The 23,110-nt window shown below is 42.7% G+C and overlaps 1 protein-coding gene across 1 annotated transcript; it reads right to left on the reverse strand.

Moving 5' to 3' along the window:
• Positions 1–4,359: 4,359 nt before the first annotated feature.
• LOC115694215 (COP9 signalosome complex subunit 6-like) lies at positions 4,360–6,443 on the reverse strand. Its single transcript, XM_030621335.1, has 6 exons — positions 6,158–6,443; positions 5,882–5,970; positions 5,355–5,439; positions 4,849–4,922; positions 4,685–4,763; positions 4,360–4,607 (listed from the first exon to the last, which is right to left on the reverse strand). Exons 1-6 carry the CDS (start codon positions 6,441–6,443, stop codon positions 4,360–4,362), a joined length of 861 nt encoding a protein of 286 aa, XP_030477195.1.
• Positions 6,444–23,110: the final 16,667 nt, after the last annotated feature.

The following is a 23,110-nucleotide window of genomic DNA, read 5'->3' on the forward strand; positions in this document are numbered from 1 at the left end:
AAAGGGTTAGTTGATTGGTGTTTGCAGAGGGACAGCTCGGTGAAACAGTTCGGAAGCGAAGGAACTAGTATTATGGGAAGTGACTTATAGACCACAACTCTCAACAACCAACTTTTGCTCTAGAACCTAGCTGACGTCTAGATTGTTCTAGATAAAAATTGATCACAATTTCAACAGGCAACCAAATTTTGTCTAATGTATCCATATTTTTTTGCCTCAGTAGCAGTAGTCATTATTGTTATTAAGAACAATCGTAGTCGTCATTTTATTCATGGGAAATATTAGCTAAAAAATTATCGTCACTCGCTGGTTCGATGTTGATTCTATTATTTAGATTAAGATCTAAATTATTTGATTGACTTTTCGAGGTCCCCTCTGAACACTTGTTATAACTCTACAGAGGACCAGTTTATGTACTTATCGGTCGTATTTATCACCCACGGTTGGTTTTTTCACTTCATTCAAATCGATACAAAACTATGGTTGATAAAATGATCTGTTGACTCTTATTGATTCGTGATCTTATCATGTTAGATAAGATGAGAGACAATGTCGAGCCAATCAAGAATCAAATCGAAGACCCAATCAAGAATCCGATTAAGAAAAAGAGGAAAAGAAGCTCAAGGGTCCAGCCATGCAGAGCGAAGGCCTTCAGATACTCCGGTAGAGGCTCAGGTCGGGGGTGAGGAAGACCTAGAAATAAGTGGGGATTCGATGAGAAAATCGACTTGATCGGGACTCGTAATAGACGTAGGGGAAGAACTAGAAAGACAGTGAATTTGCCGTATGCCCCAACAGATCCTTAACAGAGAGTCATGTACTTTTGCTTTAAATTAAAATATGATAACCATAGAAAAAAGGGAATGTCAGATTGCGGTTGCTCCTTCGGGTGGTGCCAACGTTAAGGTGTCATCCTAGCATTGTTTTCATAATCAAGGCAGCAACGGTCCTGTACATGAGTGACTATGCTTGTGATTATAGATTGCTCTTAGTAAAGTATAATAAAATCAATGTTAACTTCAACTTTTCTTTGCTTGCTCTGAAATGCTAGTTTCTCCAAGTGGGGTTATTAGGCGCGTCATATATATATTCATTTTCCTAATCCAAATATCTAAGATCAGATTGGGATTTGTTGGAGTTGATGCAGTTTTTCATTGGACACCATGGTAACCTCCGATGCAAGAAAGGCGGTTTGGTGTCTAAGTGAACTTAGATACTCACTGTTTCTTTTATTTATTGCGTGAAACTTTCTCCGAGGAAGCTGGTGTTCCGCTCCTATAAGCTATTTACCATCTAATTGAAATACTTAAACCGTAAATACTGAATCAAATTCCTTTTATTGAAGGTTAAAGGGGTCCACTGTGACTGGTGATTAAATGGACGAGTCTCCGTCTGGTCATGAAAATGCTTTGCTCTACTTCTTTTCTTTTATTCATCTCAGCTTTGTTTCAAGATCCAATCTTCTCCAATGGATTGTTGATAGGCACCGTGTGTTTCGTTCAGGGAGACATAGAAACCCTTTTTCTCATAATGTTGTGTGCTCTACAGTCCTTCCTCTTCACCTTCTTGACCTATTTTCTGGTTTACTAAGTTGTTATGCATATGGAACAGAAAGAGATTTTCTGCGGTTTGGAGTTCTATTTAGATGTCTTTTTATCACTTCAAAATCAATACATTCTATGTCGTCAGAGAACCTCTAATCTCACCCAAAAAAGAAAGAAAGAAAGAAAGAAGAAAGAGGAAAAGAAAATAATGTTAGGGTGACCTGGTGGCATCCTTGATGTGGTAGTGCAGAATTTTGTTCTCGATGGTCATTTTGGAGGAATCCTCCATGTGCAGCTGCTTTTGCTTTTCTAAACTCAACGTCATAGACAAGAACGGCTAGATCCACCATCAATGACTGAGAAAGAATTGTTACTACTTCCTCAAATTCGCCACTAGTACCAAGCTCTGTGCATTAACTTTGCAGTCGATTTACTTTTTCCTTTGGGTATGCAAGCATATGAATAGCCAATATTGAATATAGAGCATCTCTTGTTTATCTTCAGAATTGACAAAGTATAAAAAGAGCATTCCTGAAACCTGGAATGACCAGAAACAATATATCTGGACTTTGAATCTCATTCTCAATTCTCCGGCCTCGACAAATCCTATGATGTAAAACTTTGATGTTCAAGCTTAACGAAAGCACGACTCACCTAATTGTATGGGCTATTATTGGGTATCTATCTATCTCTTAAGAAAATTTTATTTGCATTAATGATAATAATTGAATTAAGATTGTAACGCACCATGGATTACGGTGCGAGGAGAGAATGAGTACGACAATTAATTCGGTGTTCTTATCACTGTGATTTTGAATTTTTCTTTTTTGGTCAGTTGATTTTGAAACGTAATTAGGTCCTTTTTAGTAGTTTTTTTTTTTGAAATTACGAACAGTGATTCAAATCAACCAAACACCAAATATCCAAGCTTTCTCACTATCGTTCCATGTTGTCCAATTATGTATGTTCAAAGAATATTTTACATTTTCTTCTTTGAGTACCTCTTCTCAAGGTGGAATTGAAAGTGGACTCAAGAGCCTGAATGGTACGACATGAAGGATATGAATTTTTCCAAGAGCGAGGCTCGATCTATATCCATATTTGTTAACTAATTACGGAATGAGTGAGTATATTCTCCTCAATCTGACTTAACGGGATCCGGACGTGAAAACGGGAAGTCGTTATTTGATGAGGTAAGTTACTCTTCTTAACACTGTGGAGAATCTTAATAATTGGTCAAACACAATTTTCATGCTGTTCTTTATTCCTATTGATGGACTTGGGTGCTGATATGATAATTATAGAGCATGCAGAATAGCAAATACCATCGTGTCTGGGGTGCCGTGGAGAATTACGTTGTTGGAAGAGAGAAGAGGAAGCAGCTCCTTCTGATGTTATCTCGGCCTGAGACTGACAGGCTTGAAGTTTCGGCGCAACCCACCAACTCAAAGTATTCCTCCGGTTTTGTTTAGTTAATCCATATTTTGCATACGTTTATAGTAATATTGCATGCAGTTGATTTTTGTTCTCACTATAGCCATGTTTGCACTTAAAGGAAATGTGAAGGCAAAATCACTATCTGAATCCGTATCTTTCATGAAATTAATTTGAAATCAATTACAAAGTCTTACTAAATCAGATCAACATCATGAAGGGATCTCTTACAATGCTCATGTAAGTGCACATAAACTTGTCAGAGAATTTCATATATAGGAAAGCCTACAACCAGACTGTATATAACTGCAACTGAATCGCACTGAAAGCTTTAAATTCCCTTAGCACAGCAAGGTCAGGAGGGCCTCAACATCCATAAACAGAATCTCCTTTGAGGATGTGCAGCTCAATGAGGAAAAGCAAAGAATAGTAGAGGCAATGCATGACTACTAACTTACTGGATTCAGCAGGTAATGATCCGAACATGTTATCCCGAGTATATTAATTTGCTCATAGGAAAAAAGTTCAGTTTTTATTGCAAAAGCATATCCTTGGTAAGAAAACCGAAACAGGCCTTGCTAGTGTTGCCTGATCTGACAAAAAAGAATGGTTGAGGAATAAAGTGGGAAAATCATGTCATCACGGGGACTGAGAAAGAAGTGACATAGAAGCTCACACTTTGAGTTGCTACAGCAGCAGAAGAAACATCAAGTCAATTCATAAATCAAGGTTTGCCAAAAACATCAAGTCAATTCATAAACAGCACTAAAAAACAAAAATCAAATGCGAATCACCCTTCTTTTCTTTTCTTAGAGGATGGAGGTGTCATTGAGAGGTCATGATTAACCTCGGGCACATTATAACTCTTCATGAAATCCAGAGTACGTTCGACTCGGTTCATGTAATTCCCCAAACTACTCTGCATGATTTGAACAGAATCTTTCAGCTCAGTCATCTGCACCATAAGGTTTTTGACGTCATTCCTTAGCTCACTCAATTCGGGAGATTCCTTCTTCTTTAGTCCTCCGCTAGAAGACTCCACCTGAGTCTTATCCTCCTTTCTGTTTTCTTCCTTCTCTTTAAAATCTTCATCTTTCTTATCAAGCCCTTCCTCTCGAGTTCCAAGAACTTCAGTTTCCTTTCCTGAAGGTTCTGGTGCCTGCTGTATGTTAGCCACTTTCTTGGTTACGATGTACATCCATAGTTGGAAGGTCCCCAATGCATTAATCGATTAAATTCAATGTTTATTCAAGATATCCATTTGCATGAAAAGAATATGGGAGAAGTTAAAAAAAATGATTTATAGGCAGCCATACCACATATTCTAACAAACAACTCCAGTGACTGTATATGAAGCATAGCAAGAATAAATAAAGAATTATCAAACCTGGTGGATTAGATGACAGCCTTCATCGTTTGTCTTCCGTGACAAGTGATAAAACGCAAGTCGTGCAGCATCTTTTTCAGCATCTTTTTTTTTCGGGAAGATGTCGGATGTGAAGCAATCCCCATCTATGGATACGGTTGATTCGAATGCTTTTCCGAATTTAGATCCAACAATGATGGTATCATAAACAGGTTGAGACACTTTTCTCTTGTGCGCATGAATCTGTAACTTAGTTTTGTAGTCTAGAAATCATGAATAAGTTAGATATATTAGACATAAGATGTATCCTTAAAGAGTATGGACGGTAGCGAGGCCTTACCCATAGTTCCCGATGTACCCCCATTAGATGGGTTCAGATGAACAACGTGATCGCTTGATATCATTTTTGCTTTTTCCGCCTTCAAAGCAAGAAAGAGAGAATCAATTATCCTAGTTGAGAATTAGTAGACAAACCAAGATGCATGAGAACATAAAAAATCATACCTCAATAGTGTAGCTAGCACGAACAAATATATGCTCTCGAATTTCATGTGGAAACCCATCTTTGACACACACCTCTATGGTTGTGTGGATAACCGTCCAATAAATAGGAAAAATCATCTTGGTGTTGTTAGTTGCAAAAAATCAATCAACTAAAATTTCAGTAAACATTTGGCTGTTGCAACAAATGTTATAAGATAGTCTGCTGCAAAAGGCATAACTAAAAGTTCCAAAAAATGGTCCATAGGCCACGGCATCAAAACTTTATTAGAGCTTATTTCTAATGAAAGAGTTGAATTTCCTAAACTCTTGACTGTGATGACTACCTGCCTCTTTCATGTATAAAATGCTCTTGAAATACTAAATACCAAGAAGTCCAACGCTTTTTCTAGCAAATGCAGCACAACGCATGATTGGAAGGAGGAATGGAAAACATTACCATGAATAGAATTCCCGTGACAACAAGGTAACCAACGGAATTTCAAAAAAAAGACATGAAAGTCACTTACCACTTTCGTAGATAGTAACATGGGGATCCTTATGGGCACGAGGATTGAGAAGAACGTACACGGGGCTTTTATTGATATTCATCAACTGTTAAATGAAATATACGAGTGTAAATGCATATAGCCATATATAGCCATCATCCTTTTGTAATCTAAACACCCAACAAACAATAAACATAGAGATTTGAATTTGTCTGCGGGAAGCATAGAACCATTATGTTTGATAACGCAGCTCATAAACGAGCTTTGTCTACCGACTTGGACGAGTTGCACCACATTAAAAAACTAAAAAGGACATATATAACATATATATATATATATAAAAGAATATATTGCAGTTCGAGTCTGAATTTGCAGAATTCATGTGTGAATTGCATTTCGGTGTTATCGCAAATAGTACATCTTTCGTGTGTGTGTCTATATATATAGAGAGCGAAAGACACTCTACGTGCCCAAATAAATGGAACAAAACAGAATCAATACATAAGGCAAATATCACGTCCAACCAAAGATTACACATCTGAACTTACACTTCTGTGAATGGCCATATCCAATTTTGCCACGTCGCTCCCGGTCGAGTACCATCCTAGTACATCGAAATCCGGGTATATCTCCATGTCTGTCGCCAATTATAAAGCAAAAAAGGAAAAAATTAGAACACCAACTATGCTTCAAGTCCTAAGCCCCTCCGTCTACGCAATGGAAGCAAGCGGTCAAAAACACAGTTCGCTCACAATCATGAAAAACAAAGGGCCAAAAACGGAAGATAAATAGAGAGAGCGAGAGGATGAGAGAAGGGACTGAACAGCGCTTGTGCTGCTCGTTGAGAAAGGCGCAGTCGAGCGATTGACTGATGGGGTCACAAAGCTCGAAGCTGTTGCATATCTCTACGGTGCGACCCCTCTGGATTCCGATCACACACCCATACACTCTCGGAGGATCGGCCAGCGGCCCCACGGTCATATCAATGCCATTGCCAGCACCGTCCGTGGAGGATGACAGATGAGACTTGGCACGGACGGAGTGATCGCAGATATTCAAGATCACAGGGAGATGGAGCTTGAATGTGAGGCCGCTGCCGGATGACAACATTGAAGCTCTCTCCTATCGCGCTCCAGCGAGACACGCTGTTTGTCCTTCAGCCTTAGAGCAATCCGTTTATTTGCAGAGAGTAGAGTTTTGTTTCTTTTTGGCTGAAGTGCAAGAAGTGAAGCTTTTGAGTGCGAAATAACGCAATTTTTTGAGGCGGAGAGCGTGTTGGAAAGCACGATAACCACGCATCTCTCTTGATTATCATGATTCAACAGAAAATAAGTTTGAACGAGTAGCTTGCTGGGGATTAGGAGGAAAATTAAAGGCTGTTGGAGGAGCATGACTTGTTGAACAGTAATTAAACCAACGGGTCATGTTTCGAAACTCAATTATAGTCCTTTTTGATTTATAGAACATTAGCTTTTGTCGAATGATTATAATGTTTGAATGCTGGTCCACTCCATCTATAATCTATGTAAACATAACAACACATTCCTAAACATCGAATATCTCCTATTTATTCAAATATAAATAACTTCTATCTTTTGATAAAAGTGCAAGATTCGATTGAATTAGTCAAAAGATTTAAAACCCGATTCAATTCTATACATAAAGATTGAGCCTCATCGTTTACTCATCCAATATTTTTTTTATTTTTTTAGAGAGATGGGATTCATTTGAGATTCTTTTCATCTATGTTCTTTTCTTTTGCTGAGCAACGAATGCTTGCTACTTATTAAATTATATCTCAAAAATCCACTTCCTATTTGAATTAGAGTTTATCTTGAAGGCAATATTAATGTGATAAGTGTTGTGTTTTTTTTTTCCCTACGGAAAGTTCTGTTTGTTGGTCAAGAAAGTCCAAATCTGTTATCCAAGATTTAACCGCGCGAGAGTCGACCTCTTCAAAAACGTACAGTAAGAAAAACAGAGACATAGATGGCGAGATATGGTGACTAGATCCTAGATAGAAAAAGGAAAAAAAAAAAAAAGGAGCGGGTCATCACTCTAAATTGCAATCGAAAGATTAAGGATACATCTGTCTTTTTAGTGTAAATGGAGTGGATTTAGTCATTTAGAGGGTTGAAATAGAGCCGTCCAAAATACTTTTTTTGGGAATTCTTTTATATGTGGTTGTATTTTGTGAATAATATGATAGTAATTTTCTGATATGTGTTACATGAAAGTTATCAAACACACACATCTCTAGTTCAATGTCATGTCTCGGGTACGAGTGTCGGGCATTGGGGCTTGGGTGCATGAGATCAAGCTCGACTATTAGGAGAATGGCCGGCCGGCCAATGCTTGTGTGGCCAGAGGTGGACCACTGGGTGCCAGAATTTTGCTTGGAAATTGGCCAGCTCGATTAGCCAGTCCAATTCCGATTAAACCTGGTCAAACTGGTCAGACCGATTTAACCCGGGTTCGACTAGGTTGAACCGGCTTGGTTCTTGACCCAACTTTGTTATAATTTCATTCCTATTATGATTAATTGATCCAATTGAATTGAATTTGATTAAATTAGATTAAACCAATTTGAAATATAAGCACAAATTGACTAAATTTAGCTTGTTCGGCTCAATTGCTCTTTAATTTGAATTAAATTGCATTGTCAAACTAGACTAATGAATTAAATTGAAGTCCAATTGGCCAAATTGAACTTCAATTCATCAAATTGGATATTAGTCTAGAATGGGCCGAGTTGAATTACACTAATTGGATCTATTACTCTTGGATTTCTCAATAATTGGATCACTAAATTGATCAAATTGAGTCCGATTGGAGTAACTTTGTCAAAATTGATTTTGGAATTGGAGTTCATTCAATCAATTGCATCCAATTTTGGCTAATTTGCATTAATAATGAAGAATCGTTCGGAATCCCTAATTAGGGCACAAATTGAGGGTTTTTACCTTTAGCTTGGAATCTTGAAATTAGTTTGAAAATTGAATGCAAGACGACCTCTAAATAAAAGTGTAAAATGTTCGAACCGAGGAAAAATTGATTCTAAATCGATTTTTGTAAAATTGATGATATCAAAGTGAAATTAAGGTAAAAAGGAGTTGATTTAGGGGTTTTGAACTTTTTCAATTTTTTTGAATAAAGTGTTGACCAAAAGTTAATATTTTAGGAACTAAAATGTCAATTAATGGGTCAAACATTGAATTTTTAAAAAATTAATAGTGCAAAAGTGAAATTGACACTATTTTAGGGTTTTTCATGCAAAAAACCAAATTTTGACTTAGGATTGACTTTTTGGTCAAAGTTTGACCAAAAGTCAACTCAAAAATCAACATTTTGACTTTTTGAGATTAAAGTGCAGAAAGCTAGAAAATGAATGGTTAATGCTAATTCAAATGTTAAATAACTCTTTTTGGTTGAGAATCGAGTTATGTCTTGATCAGAAGCCCTAATCTCAAAATTTTACATTTATGATACGTCGGCTAAAAATCAGGTGTCAACACTTTCTCTGTCTCTCCCCTCCGCCTACGAACGCCATGGTAGCCAAAGGCCGATGGTGTGGCAAAGCACCGCTCCACCAAGTAAAAAACGAGCGGAGGAGGAAGCATAGGAAGGAGAGTAGACTCTATGCAGCCAGGAAATGTCCAACGGCCACTATATAAGCACCGACGAAGAGAGAGAAGGGGTCAACCAATAAAGTTTCCAAAGAGCGGAGATTGAAAAGAGCAAGGTTTGAGAGTTTACAAGTCAAAGAAGGAAGCTAATTAGCCTCACCATCGCCAGAAAGCCGACCGGAAACCCCTTAGCCGCGTCCAGATCGGTGATTTTCTTGTCTTCCTTTGTTTGCCCCTATTTTTGCGTGCAGGGTGGCTGGGACTCGCACCGGCCCAAACCAACCCTGCTCCCTATCCAGACATCATTATCAAAGACGAGTCTTGGCCGCCGGAGCAGGCCAAAGCCTTAAACCAAGTCAAAGATCCCCCATTTTGATTATGCATGCCAGATATTCGACGAAATGCCAAAGTGAAGTATGAGATTTTAGGTTCTCAGTCAACGATGTAGAGATCGGCCGAGGAACTGTGAGCCTATGGTGTAACAGCCCGAATTTCGATTTAATTCCGGGATCAATAAAATTGACAATATTTCGCATTTCATTTTAGTAAGTCTCACCCAGAGCCAATCACTCTCGGGATACTAACCAATAGGGTATGGCTAATTAGGAAATGGTACGTGGACCAAGGACCCGATCGCGAAGCGGACACCGATCATATGAAATGATGAGAGAATATTATGAACCAATGTGGATCGATCTTAGGAAAGGTGACGTATTTGGTTTGGCCAAGGCCAACGATGTACAATCGGATCGCAGGTGATTCTGCATGACCGAGAGTGCACGTGGCCAACCAGTCCTGAACTTAAACCGGACGATCGTGACTTCTGGGACAAGTGATAATTTCTCATTCTCTCAATGATCGGACCGTTATGACTCAGATAACCCTAGGTCGATACGCGTAACCTCTAAACAGCCGCCCGTTAGTGAGAGACCCTGAAATTGGAAATTTAGCGAGTTTTGATCACGAAATTGGGCCCGGATTTCGATGTTGATTTTCGATGGCTTAAGAGACTATTTTTTGGAATCTGACGTCATATTATGCTGGCCACGCATATTTTGAGTTAGTATGGTTAAAAATAGGAATTTAGGTCCGGGGATGAAAAATTACGATTTTGCCCCTCGGGACCCTGACGTTGATTCTGAGGCCGTCTGAGGTTATTTTTCGAGGCCGATGCCATTTTTGGGTGGCCACGCATACCAGGAGTCGTTATGACCAAAAATTGGAATTTCGACAGAAATTGAAAAAATAATATTATTTTATTCCCGGAACTTTGCAGTCAATTTTCGAGGGCTTGCGCGATGAATTTCGCGATTCCGACACCACATTATGTTGGCCACGCACATATGGAACATGTATGTGCGAAAATTGGAATTTCGCCCCGGGACCGGAAAAATGACGATTTTGCCCCTGGACTAATTTTTTGTCCGAATTTTTGGGATAATTTTGGGATAATTACCAGAGGTTATCAGCTCAATTATTGAGGGCCAAGGACCATTTTACCCTCCACTTTTTGGATAAGATTGAATAAGAACCGTTGGATTAGGGGTATTTTGGTCAAATGGCCCGGGTCGGCGAAACGTGGCGCCCCTAGGCTGCTGTATTTGACCAGCCGACCACTCTTTCTCTCTCCTCTCCCCCTCATTCGGCAGAAACACCACAGATCAGCCCCCACCAGCAGCTTCTCCCTCTTTTTCTCTCATTTTTCTCTCTTGTTTGGCCTTGCCGGAGCAAGCCGCCGGCCACCGGAGCGCCGCCGCCGGCCATCGTACCTCGCCGTCGACCACCTCGGTCCCTAGCCTCAGCCTCAGCCTCACCCGACCCCTTTTCCTCTCTCTTTCTCCCTCTTTCTCCCTCTTTTCCGTCCGGCTAAAGGACCGCCGGAGCAAGTCCCGCCACGCCGGAGCCCGATCGGCCGAGCTGCTGCCGTTCCATCGCCACCCAGCCATCCAGCCACGCGCGTACGACACCGACCGTACCTGTCCGTACGGTCGGTACTGTTCACCGCCGTCCGTACGGTCACTGTTCACGCCGTCCGTACGCTGTCGCCGGGAATTCCGCCGCTGGTTTCACTGTTCACCAGTGATCGGCTGCCGTTCCCCGTCGTCGTGACCTTGGATTAAGTGAGTAAAATTCCTAAACCCGGATTAGGACTGATAGTGCGTTTTTCTGGACTGGTTTAGGTATTATCGGTGCATTTTGGACTGGCTTAGGTAGTATCATGTATATTTCAGACTGGGATGAGGACTGATTGGTAGGAATTATTATTGGGAAAATTTAGTGAATTAATGAGAATTATTTGGAGAGATTAATTGGATTAAATGACCAATTTAGGAGCCCATTGGAAAATTACCGGGTATGTCCGGGTTGACTGGTTGTACGTAATTTGTACTTAATTGTGATTGACTTCGTACTGCCATGTCGCATGTCGTGTGGCTGAATTATGTGGAGTGCGATTGGCCGATGATTGGTTCGAAATTAATTATTGAATTGTGAATCGCACGTTGGGCCACACGGTATTAATTGGGCCAATTGAGCACATGTTGTGATATTGAGTGATTGAATTTCATTGGTGCTCATGGTGCATTGCATCGCATAACATGGACACGCATTATGTATGCCTAGAGTGAGGCATATGGGGAAATTGTGCGAGAATGCGTGCTTGCCATGAGTGTGTGATCACCTAAAATACCCTGAAGCGTCACACGCTGGGTTCGAATAATAATAAGTTGTGTGATCACCTAAAGACCTTCGGGTCGTGACCTTCGAATCGATACCGTCCTCATGCACTTTGAAGCAGGACGATGCCCGGTACGTCCGGAAGACGACCATCCTCATGCACTTTGAAGCAGGCTCTAGTTTGTAAGGAGATCAGTGTTGCGCCTCATGCACTTTGAAGCAGGCTCGAGACACTGGGCCAGATCGGTTGCTGCGCCTCATGCACTTTGAAGCAGGCTAGACGCACCGGGCCGTGAACGTTGTTGACTCGAGTCGTAATAAATAATAAATTGGGTGATTGCCAGTGTGCCAGTATGGGCCAGTGGGCCGGGAAAATGCATATGACATGTCAACGACATTTGCATGCAGGAACATGCATGGACTGGCATGCGAGTGTGTGAGACTCGGTGCATGAGCATGTGATTGGCGTACGTGTGATAATGTGTGCCACGTATGTGCCGTGATTATTATTTATTGAACTGCCTAACCTGCAGGGTCAGAGAATTGTTTGATTGTTGTTGCATTATGGTTTCAAATAATTGTTTCCGGTCAGGAGATTGCATGCTAGCCTAGCCTAGGTTTAGGGGTTGAACTCATTGAGATTCGTCTCACGGTTGTGTAAACCGAAACTTTTCAGACCCCCAGCCGTAAAGATGCCTCCGAGGAGTTGCCAGATGATTCTATCGAGTCGTTCGACCCTGACTGGGAGCCCTAGAGCAGGCCGGTACCCTGGGAAGCGAAGACCGTCTCTTTTTTAATGGCGTTCATACCCTAGTTAGCCTAACCACCTGTGCCACTTACCCTTTTTGATATAGTGGCAGTTAAATACTGATGTTGAGGTTTTTTTGGAGTTGTACAAATGGATAGTGTAAAAAGGTTTTACTATAACAAGTACAAGTGTATATTCTTGTTTGATGGTACATTCTACCTTGGTCTCACGTGTGTTGTTTTGTACGGGTGTATATATATATATTTATATACGTTGTTTCCGCATGTGACTTATCTCTGATTGGGCGTTGGGTCAGCGACGCATCCTGGGAGCGTTGCATCACAAACGACCAGAGATGGGATGCTCGCGCCTCAATGGGGTACGGGGCGTGACATCCCCGTTTGATTTGGTATCAGAGCAAGGTCAGCTCGGTCCAATCTGGTCGAAGCCTGGAGTGATAAGGAACGATGAGACCATGGGTAGCCAGTAGGGTGACCTTGTGTGCTACATGCATCTCCTGACAGTTGTGTTTGATTGAGTGCTTACTGGTATGACCCGTAAAGTGCAGGTGCGGCAGGACCTGAGGTGAGTATGCGAATCCCTTGGGTGATGAGTTGGCTAGTTTTTATTAAGCCGCATGCTGATTGCTTAATTGTTGTTTGATACCTGCCTAGGACTTAGACTGGGATAGATTGGTTTAAGTCTTTAATTCCTTAATGGAATTATAGCAGGTAGTGTATAGCCGGGTAGCAATATGAGTAGAAGAAAGGGTAAGGAGCCCCAAGGTCAGCCTAGTTCAGAAGGCCAAGAGGGCCGAGACCGCCGACTAGAGGACATTATTCAAGCTCCAAGCAGGAGAAGGGGAAAGGAGCCCCAAGCTCAGGCTAGCGAGGGAGCCCGTGAGGCTAGAGATCCAAGGTTTGACGATGTGATGAACACTCTGCGAGAGATAGGACGTGTTATGGGTATGCAAGCGCATGAGAGGGCTGCAGCTTACGCGCAGGCTGCTGAGGCTGCGCCGATTGCTGGCAATGAAGGAAATCAAGCCCAGCAAGGGCAGGCCCAGCCAGCGATAGCCCGACAGATGCCTCAATTGGTGGAGCAATTTCTGAAGATGAAGCTGCCAAAGTTCAATGGTAAAGGTGACCCCGAAGCTGCCCCAGATTGGGTAGAGGAATTAGAAAAGACATTTGAGGTATTGGGGTGCACCGACACAGAGAAAGTGACGCTGGCGGCGTATCAGTTGCAGAGCAGTGCAAATGATTGGTGGAAAGCCACCAGGGGTAGAGTATTCCCGGAAGGTACAGAATTAAATTGGGCAGTGTTTGTTGAAAGTTTTTATGGAAAGTACTTTTCGGAAGTCGCCCAAGAGAAGAAGTTGATGGAGTTCATGCGACTGCGCCAAGGTCAGATGACCGTTGATCAGTATGAAAGAGAATTTGCAAGATTGGCCAAGTTCGCACCGACTATGGTTGAGAACCCGAGGGACAAAGCTCGGAGATTCCGGGATGGTTTGAAGCCGGATCTCCGGAGCCAGATTGTATCGCACAATATCAAGGATTTCGGGGAAATGTATGAGCGGGCACAGATTATAGAGCGGGATCAGCAAGAAAGAGCAGCCGCTTCTGGATCGCGGTTTGCTCAGATCAGAGACAACCGCCGTATGGGGAAGAGACCTATGACAGGAAACAGGCGGTTTGTTCCACCCGCTAGACGGACAATAGGAAAGCTGAATCCCCAGCCAAGTAGATTTGGGGCATGTTTTAAATGTGGGAGCATGGAGCATCAGATTAGCGATTGCCCACAGATGCAACCCTCAGGACCGCCCAGACTACCGCCGCCACGAATTGGAAACCAGGCTAGACTTCCCCCACCGGCTAATCAAGGACGACCACCAGCTCAAGGAAGGGTCTATGCCTCAGCGCGTAGAGAAGCTGAGAATGCGCCGGGCATGGTCACAGGTACGATTTCCTTATGTGATCATGCCGCTTATGCATTGTTTGATCCGGGGGCGACCCATTCTTTTATTTCTAAGCAGTTTGTTAAGTTGGTTGGTCTAAAACCGGTATTGCTTGAGATTATGCTCTGCGTGTCGACGCCTATGAATGATAGGGTGTTAGTTTCTTTTGGATGCCCTAGCTGTAAAATAATTATTGGGGGTAATGAAGAGAGTATCGACTTGGCAGTATTGGCCATGTTCGATTTTGATGTGATCATTGGAATGGACTGGTTAGTCCGACAGAAAGCTGTATTGGATTGCAGCGATAGGACGATCCAATTTAATCCGGATGGATGTCCTAGTTTTATATTTCAGGGAAATCGAGGAGGAACCTCGATCCCTTGGATTTCCTCGCTTGAGGTGAGCAAGTTGTTAGATGATGGATGTGAAGGATATCTGGTAAATGTTGTGGATCCAACAGTTGTGGAACCTAAGTTGGAAGATATACCCGTAGTAAGCAATTTTCCCGAGGTGTTTCCTCAGGAATTGCCGGGTTTGCCGCCTGAGCGAGAAGTGGAGTTTGTGATTGAATTGGCGCCAGGGACGGAACCGATTTCGAAAGCGCCGTATAGGATGTCTTTATCAGAATTAAAAGAGTTAAAGGTCCAGATACAGGAACTACTGGACAAGGGTTTCATTCGCCCTAGTGCTTCTCCATGGGGAGCGCCAATCCTGTTTGTAAGAAAGAAGGATGGAACTCTGAGGCTGTGTATAGATTACCGGCAGCTGAACCAAGTGACAGTAAAGAATAAATATCCACTGCCGAGGATTGACGATCTGTTTGATCAGTTACAAGGAGCCTCAGTATTTTCTAAGATAGATTTGAGGACCGGGTACCATCAGCTGAAGATCAGAAATGAGGATATCTCTAAGACTGCTTTTAGGACCAGGTACGGGCATTATGAGTTTTTGGTTATGCCCTTTGGACTAACGAACGCCCCAGCTGCTTTCATGGATTTAATGAATCGGGTGTTCAAAGAATTCCTAGATCAGTTCGTGATAGTTTTTATCGATGATATTCTGGTATACTCTAAGAGCCCTGAGGAGCATGAGGTACACTTGGCTGTAGTGCTACGGACCTTAAGGGAACACACGTTGTATGCTAAGTTCAGTAAATGTGAGTTTTGGCTCAGCCGAGTAGGGTTTCTTGGACACATAGTTTCTGGAGATGGAATTTCTGTAGACCCAGCTAAGATCGAGGCGGTAATGAAGTGGCCTAGACCGACCTCGGTGACCAAGATCCGGAGTTTCTTAGGATTAGCTGGCTATTATCGACGTTTTGTAGAAGGATTCTCGTCGTTGACGCGATTGCTGAAGAAGGAATCTAAGTTCATGTGGGATGATAAATGTGAGAGAAGTTTTCAAGAGCTGAAGCATAGATTGACAACAGCTCCCATGTTAACCATTCCATCTGGACCAGGAGGATTTAAGGTTTATAGCGATGCGTCACTAAGAGGACTCGGTTGTGTCCTGATGCAGCATGGAAAAGTGGTAGCGTATGCGTCGCGTCAGTTGAGGCCCCATGAGATGAATTACCCGACACATGATTTGGAATTAGCTGCAATCGTTTTCGCCCTCAAAATTTGGAGACACTATTTGTGCGGAGAGAAATTCCAGATTTATACCGACCATCAAAGCCTCAAGTACCTATTTTCGCAGAAAGAGTTGAATATGAGGCAGCGCCGATGGATGGAACTTTTAAAGGATTATGATTGCGACATTTTGTATCACCCTGGTAAGGCGAATCGAGTTGCAGATGCCTTAAGTCGCAAGTCTAGTATGGCGCATCTAATGGTCAAGGAGTGGACATTATTGGAGAGGCTCAGAGATTCAGAATTTAAGTTTGAAGTGAGTCAGATGTCCAGTCTGTTGGCTGCGTTAAGGATCGAACCGGAGATTCAGACAAAAATCAAGGAACTTCAGTCTACTGATCAGGAAATCCAAAAGATCGTTGGATTGGATGCTGCTCAGAGGAGGTCAGATTTTCAAGTGAGTGAGAATGGAATTTTAAAGTTCCGAGGAAGGATGTGCGTGCCTGATGATACAGAACTCAAAGAAGAGATTTTGTCAGAGGCTCATAGGAGCAATTATAGTATCCATCCAGGCAGCACGAAAATGTATCAGAATCCGCGGCAACATTATTGGTGGAACGGAATGAAGGCGGATGTGGCCAAGCATGTGGCCAAGTGTTTGACATGCCAGCAAGTAAAAGCTCAGCATTGCAAGCCAGGTGGCTTATTAAGACCGTTAGAGATCCCCGAGTGGAAATGGGAGCACATCACGATGGATTTCATGACGGGTTTGCCACGAAGCCAGAGAGGGCATGATTCAATATGGGTCATAGTGGATCGCTTGACTAAGTCAGCGCACTTTCTGGCAGTGCGAAAGGACTTTGAGCTGGAAAGATATGCCGAATTGTATGTGAGGCAAATAGTACGTCTTCATGGGGTACTAGTAACGATCACGTCGGATCGAGATCCGAGATTTACAGCGAATTTTTGGAAAAGTCTGCAAGAGGCCTTGGGCACCAAGTTACAGTTCAGTACGGCTTATCATCCGCAGACTGATGGCCAGTCGGAAAGAACGATTCAGACCTTAGAGGATATGTTGGGAGCTTGTGTAGTGGATTTTTAGGTCAAATGGGAGGAACAGCTGCATTTAGTGGAATTTGCCTACAATAACAGCTATCAGCAGAGCATTCAGATGGCACCATTCGAAGCCTTATATGGTAGGGCGTGTAGAACGCCCCTGTGCTGGGATGAAGTTGGTGAGCGAAGTATCACAGGCCCAGAGTTAGTACAGCAGTTAGTTGAAGCTGTGGAAATCATTCGAGATAGACTGAGAACAGCGCAGAGTCGCCAAAAGAGTTACGCCGATCGGAGACGACGACCCTTAGAGTTTCAAGTGGGAGATCATGTATTTCTCAAGGTGTCGCCAATGAAAGGACTATCCCGATTCGGCAAGAAAGGAAAACTCAGTCCCAGGTATGTCGGACCACTCGAGATATTGGAGAAGATTGGTGATATGGCTTACCGACTTGCCTTGCCGCCTAACCTATCCCAAGTGCACAATGTCTTCCAAGTGTCGATGTTGAGAAAGTATGAACCAGATCCGACTCACGTGCTAAGATATGAGGAGATAGACGTGGACGACAAAGTGTCGTACGTGGAAAGGCCAGTCAGGATCGAAGATCGGAAAGAACGTGTGCTAAGGAATAAGACGATCCCAATGGTCAAAGTTGTATGGGAACACCATGGGACGGAAGGCGCCACTTGGGAGAGCGAAGAGGCCATGCGACGTCAACACCCCTACTTGTTTGAGGAGTAAGTGTAGACTACAAATTTCGAGGACGAAATTTTTGTAAGGGAGGAAGAGTTGTAACAGCCCGAATTTCGATGTAATTCCGGGATCAATAAAATTGACAATATTTCGCATTTCATTTTAGTAAGTCTCGCCCAGAGCCGATCACTCTCGAGATACTAACCAATAGGGTATGGCTAATTAGGAAACGGTACGTGGACCAAGGACCCGATCGCGAAGCGGACACCGATCATATGAAATGATGAGAGAATATTATGAACCAATGTGGATCGATCTTAGGAAAGGTGACGGATTTTGTTTGGCCAAGGCCAATGATGTACAATCGGATCGCAGGTGATTCTGCATGACCGAGAGTGCACGTGGCCAACCAGTCCTGAACTTAAACCGGACGATCGTGACTTCTGGGACAAGTGATAATTTCTCATTCTCTCAATGATCGGACCGTTATGACTCGGATAACCCTAGGTCGATACGCGTAACCTCTAAACAGCCGCCCGTTAGTGAGAGACCCTGAAATTGGAAATTTAGCGAGTTTTGATCACGAAATTGGGCTCGGATTTCGATGTTGATTTTCAATGGCTTAAGAGACTATTTTTGGGAATCTGACGTCATATTATGCTGGCCACGCATATTTTGAGTTAGTATGGTTAAAAATTGGAATTTCGGTCCGGGGGTGAAAAATTACGATTTTGCCCCTCGGGACCCCGACGTTGATTCTGAGGCCGTCTGAGGTTATTTTTCGAGGCCGATGCCATTTTTGGGTGGCCACGCATACCAGGAGTCGTTATGACCAAAAATTGGAATTTCGACAGAAATTGGAAAAATAATATTATTTTATTCCCGGAACTTTGCAGTCAATTTTCGAGGGCTTGCGCAATGAATTTCGCGATTCCGACACCACATTATGTTGGCCACGCACATATGGAACACGTATGTGCGAAAATTGGAATTTCGCCCCGGGACCGGAAAAATGACGATTTTGCCCCTAGACTAATTTTTTGTCCGAATTTTTGGGATAATTTTGGGATAATTACCAGAGGTTATCAGCTCAATTATTGAGGGCCAAGGACCATTTTACCCTCCACTTTTTGGATAAGATTGAATAAGAACCGTTGGATTAGGGGTATTTTGGTCAAATGGCCCGGATCGGCGAAACGTGGCGCCCCAGACAGTTGTATTTGACCAGCCGACCACTCTTTCTCTCTCCTCTCCCCTCATTCGGCAGAAACACCACAGATCAGCCCCCACCAGCAGCTTCTCCCTCTTTTTCTCTCATTTTTCTCTCTTGTTTGGCCTTGCCGGAGCAAGCCGCCGGCCACCGGAGCGCCGCCGACGGCCACCGTGCCTCGCCGTCGACCACCTCGGTCCCTAGCCTCAGCCTCAGCCTCACCCGACCCCTTTTCCTCTCTCTTTCTCCTCTTTCTCCCTCTTTTCCGTCCAGCTAAAGGACCGCCGGAGCAAGTCCCGCCGCGCCGGAGCCCGACAAGCCGAGCTGCTGCCGTTCCATCGCCACCCAGCCGTCCAGCCACGCCGTACGACGCCGACCGTACCTATCCCGTACGGTCGGTACTGTTCACCGCCGTCCGTACGGTCACTGTTCACGCCGTCCGTACGCCGTCGCCGGGAATTCCGCCGCCGGTTTCACTGTTCACCAGTGTATATATATATATTTATATACGTTGTTTCCGCATGTGACTTATCTCTGATTGGGCGTTGGGTCGGCGACGCATCCTGGGAGCGTTGCATCACAAACGACCAGAGATGGGATGCTCGCGCCTCAATGGGGTACGGGGCGTGACATATGGTGGCCTTGTGGTGATCGCTAAAGGCCAGGGATGGCCAAAAGTTGGCTTGGGCCAGTCGGCCAAGGCTTGACTGATGTTTCAGGCCGCGATCAAGGTTCGATCGACGGTCGTCCTGGCCGGCCATCAGGTGGCCAACCAAATGGGGGCCCAAAGCCTAAGGCAGGGTTGAGACAGGTGTCGGTCAATGGCTGGAAGAATGGCCGGCTAGCCACTTGTTTTCGCTCTTTGCCGGACGCGAGAATCGGGTTGAACCGGGCCTACATGTAGAACCGAGCCGAAGCCTTGAACTAGGTCAAAGATCCCCCATTTTGATTGTGAAGTATGAGATTTTAGGTTCTCGGCCAACGATGTAGAGGTCGACCGAGGAACTGTGAGCCTGTGGTGGCCTTGTGGTGATCGCTACAGGCCAGGGATGGCCAAAAGTTGGCCTGGGCCAGCCAACCAAGCCTTGACTGACGTTTCAAGCCCTGATCAAGGTTCGACCGACGGTCGTCCTGGCCGACCATCAGGTGGACAACCAGATGGGGCCCAAAGCCTAAGGAAGGGTTGAGATAGGCATCGGTCAATGGCCGGAAGAATGGCCAACCGGCCACTTGTTCTCGGCCTTCGCCGCGCGCGAGAACCGGGTTGAATCGGGCCTGTAGTCCCTGTCGAACCAGTCTGCAGATCCCGACCGACCTGGGTTAACTCTGACCCAGGTCGGATCGACCCGGAGATCTGACTTGGGTCAGCCGATTTCGATTAAGTTCGAGGACTCGAGTCGGTTTTGACCAAACCTAGATCCGATGACCTAGCCCGGATTCGTTATTATATAATATTATAATATTATAAAAAAATTTAAAAATTTAAAAATTAAAATTCTGAAAGTTAAAAAATGGAAACTAGGCTTTGGAATTGCCTTTTCTCGTTTTCTTGTATGATGAATGCCATGCTTGATTGCACAATTGATTGATTCGCGTGTTTGAATTGCGTATTTAATTTGACTTTGTATGTGCACTTCCGTTGTATTGATTGTTGTTTCCCTAGCTTGGTTAGGATTAGAACCTTAGGATTCACAATCGATAGAAAAACTACACGAACACCTTTAAATGTTGTTTGAATAAAGTTATGTATTGAAAGGGCACTAGTTAGATAACTAGTGTAATCAAGTCCCCAAACTCATTTGAATCTCTAGTTCGTAGGAGTGGGTTTCTAATCGCCCCACCCTAAACTAATTAGTGGCGACTTCTAAATAAAATCAATTTGCATGTTAATAACTTGAACCTTAACTCACGAGATGGTATGGGCTTAGGAGAACCCAAGTTAAGTCTTCAGATTTAGACTTAGCAATCCATTAGCCTCTTAATCACCCTTGCCGGCCTCGTCGAGGGTCGCGCCGCAAGGAGGTCGTGACACAGACTTTGGAATTGTAGATTCTGGATTTCATCTCTTGCTTTTGCTTCTCAGTACTTGGTCTCCTTTTATACTCCTTCACTTCCAATCTAGCCGTTGGACAATCTTTGGAGGATTATCTTTCAATCTTCATGTTGGACAAATTTATATTAAGGGGATTGAGTAGCCATTGAAGGACAAAATCTGAATCTTGTTGAATTTGGTCGCCCATACAACCAAAGTCTTGGTTTCCATAAGTATAGCTTCTCCATTTAATAAGAAACTTGCCTCGAGATTGATTGTCGATCAATTTATGATATTTTGCATTATAAAGTTGCTTTGCAAAACAACCATCAAGATCGAGTCAATCAAATCTTTTTATACGTGAAATCTGAGTGAAATTACTAGCCATTCTTTACGTTTTGAATTGGAGTCAAAATCTGGATTTATATGGTCTGGACTTGCATTCAGAATTTATGTCAGGATGAGTTGTTCTTTAAAGTCTGAATCTCTTTTACTTGAAGTAAATTCCACAATCTAATCTTGAATAAGAGTAAGATTGCCACATCTTCTCTTCCAAGAATAACTTCCTTAAATCAAAATGCTTCAAGACTTTTATTAGACTTACAAAGCACACATGGATAATTTTATCAACTTCAAAATCTATTTTGAGGTTTTCTCAACAATTTACACATTTTTATTGAAATAAAAGGCATCAACTGTGAAAGCATTACGTAGTTTCATTGAACAGTTAATTTACATGAGCAGTTCAAGTTTTACTTTTCCATGTAATTCTTATAGTTTGCCTTTGTTCATCTACTTATTCTGCTTTAAGTTCAACTTCTTATTTTGATATGATGTTGTAAATAGTCCTACTTATCAGTTATTCGTTTATATAGTATGGTCAGTGTATATAAACTTTAACCCTTCTCTCTTTTTAAAATAATTGGCTTAGGCCAATGATGTTGTGTTGCTGTTTTGAATTAATATATTTGTTTTCTTCGTCTGATTATATAATTATCACAATGCAAAACACATTTTTTTAAGTGTGTTTGATTATGCTTCTAGGTGCCTGTTGGTAGATCTACTCTTGACCGGATCATCAATGTATGATGAATTTGGAGAAATAAGTAAGGAACATTGAGATGCTTAGCTCTCTGAATTTGAACTGAAAATGTGGTGGTGTTCTTGTTATTTCAAGCCATTTGATCTTTGTATTTGCTTTTACTCATGAGAGGTGGACAACTTCTAACCTATCTGCAGAGAAGCTCTTATTTGGAATATTCGACATGGCTGCATCTTCTTCTCGGCCCATTCTTCGTGATGGTCCTTGTGCCGACAAAATGGTATCCAAAGTGGAAAAGGTTAATTGATCTCCTTTCCTTTAAATATCCTTACGTCATCTCTCACCTAGATGTTGAGTTGGAAAAAAGGGTGTTGCTCGCCCACTTGAAGACGGTTGGTAACATTGAAAACCTCAAATTTAAGTCTCTTCGACTATAGCATAGGAACCTTCAAGTCCAACATTAAGCAAATTGACTCCAGTCTATTGAAGATGAATACTGAGACAAGAGAAACAAGCTCATCATGCAAGGAAGGTTCTCAAGGGTAGGCGTAAGATCTTTGAGGAGGCCAAAAAAGAACATTCTGAACTTTTGCGGGAGAGGGAGAAGGTTGCGAACAAGCTGAACATATTCGTTATTCAAATTGAGACAGAGAATGACACTACCAGACCAACGCTAAAGAAGGAAAGGTTCTCGAAGAGATTGAACAGCCTTGATCACGAGATTCAAGTTCATCAAGGCCTTGTGGCGTGTGTTAGTCAACTAAGTGTAAAAAAAGTCCTAAACCTTTAACATTGATGCCAATTTAGTCATAAACCTTTTATTGGTGTCAATTTAGGACTTTTTTTATGCTAATTTAGTCCTAAACCTTTTGCATTGATGTCAATTCAGTCCTAACCCTTTTTTTGGTATCAATTCAGTCATAAACCTTTTGCGTTGGTGCCAATTCAGTCCTAAACCTTTTGTTTTTGTGCAAATTCAGTCTTTACTGCCAATTTTAGCCGAATTTTATTGACGTGGACATCGGCCAGCCGGCAGCCGGTCACCGGCGCTGACGTAGACAACTTTTAATAATATTTTAATATTTTTTTGAATTTTTATTTATTTCTTTCTTTTTTATTTTCTTTTTTTTCCCCTCGCCTCCCTCCTCCTTCCAGCCGGTCATCA

Source organism: Syzygium oleosum, unplaced genomic scaffold, assembly GCF_021117445.2.
Source record: "Syzygium oleosum isolate NSW1041296 unplaced genomic scaffold, Sole_v2.1 Sole_v2.47, whole genome shotgun sequence".
NCBI lineage: Eukaryota > Viridiplantae > Streptophyta > Magnoliopsida > Myrtales > Myrtaceae > Syzygium > Syzygium oleosum.

Excerpts from the sequence above, each read along its gene's own strand:
- LOC115694215 (XM_030621335.1), bottom strand. The coding sequence starts at position 6,443 with ATGTTGTCATCCGGCAGCGGCCTCACATTCAAGCTCCATCTCCCTGTG. Across the intron at positions 5,440-5,881 it reads ATATGGCCATTCACAGAAGT|TTGATGAATATCAATAAAAG; the intron begins GTAAGTTCAGAT and ends TTCATTTAACAG. Across the intron at positions 4,608-4,684 it reads GGGTACATCGGGAACTATGG|ACTACAAAACTAAGTTACAG; the intron begins GTAAGGCCTCGC and ends CATGATTTCTAG.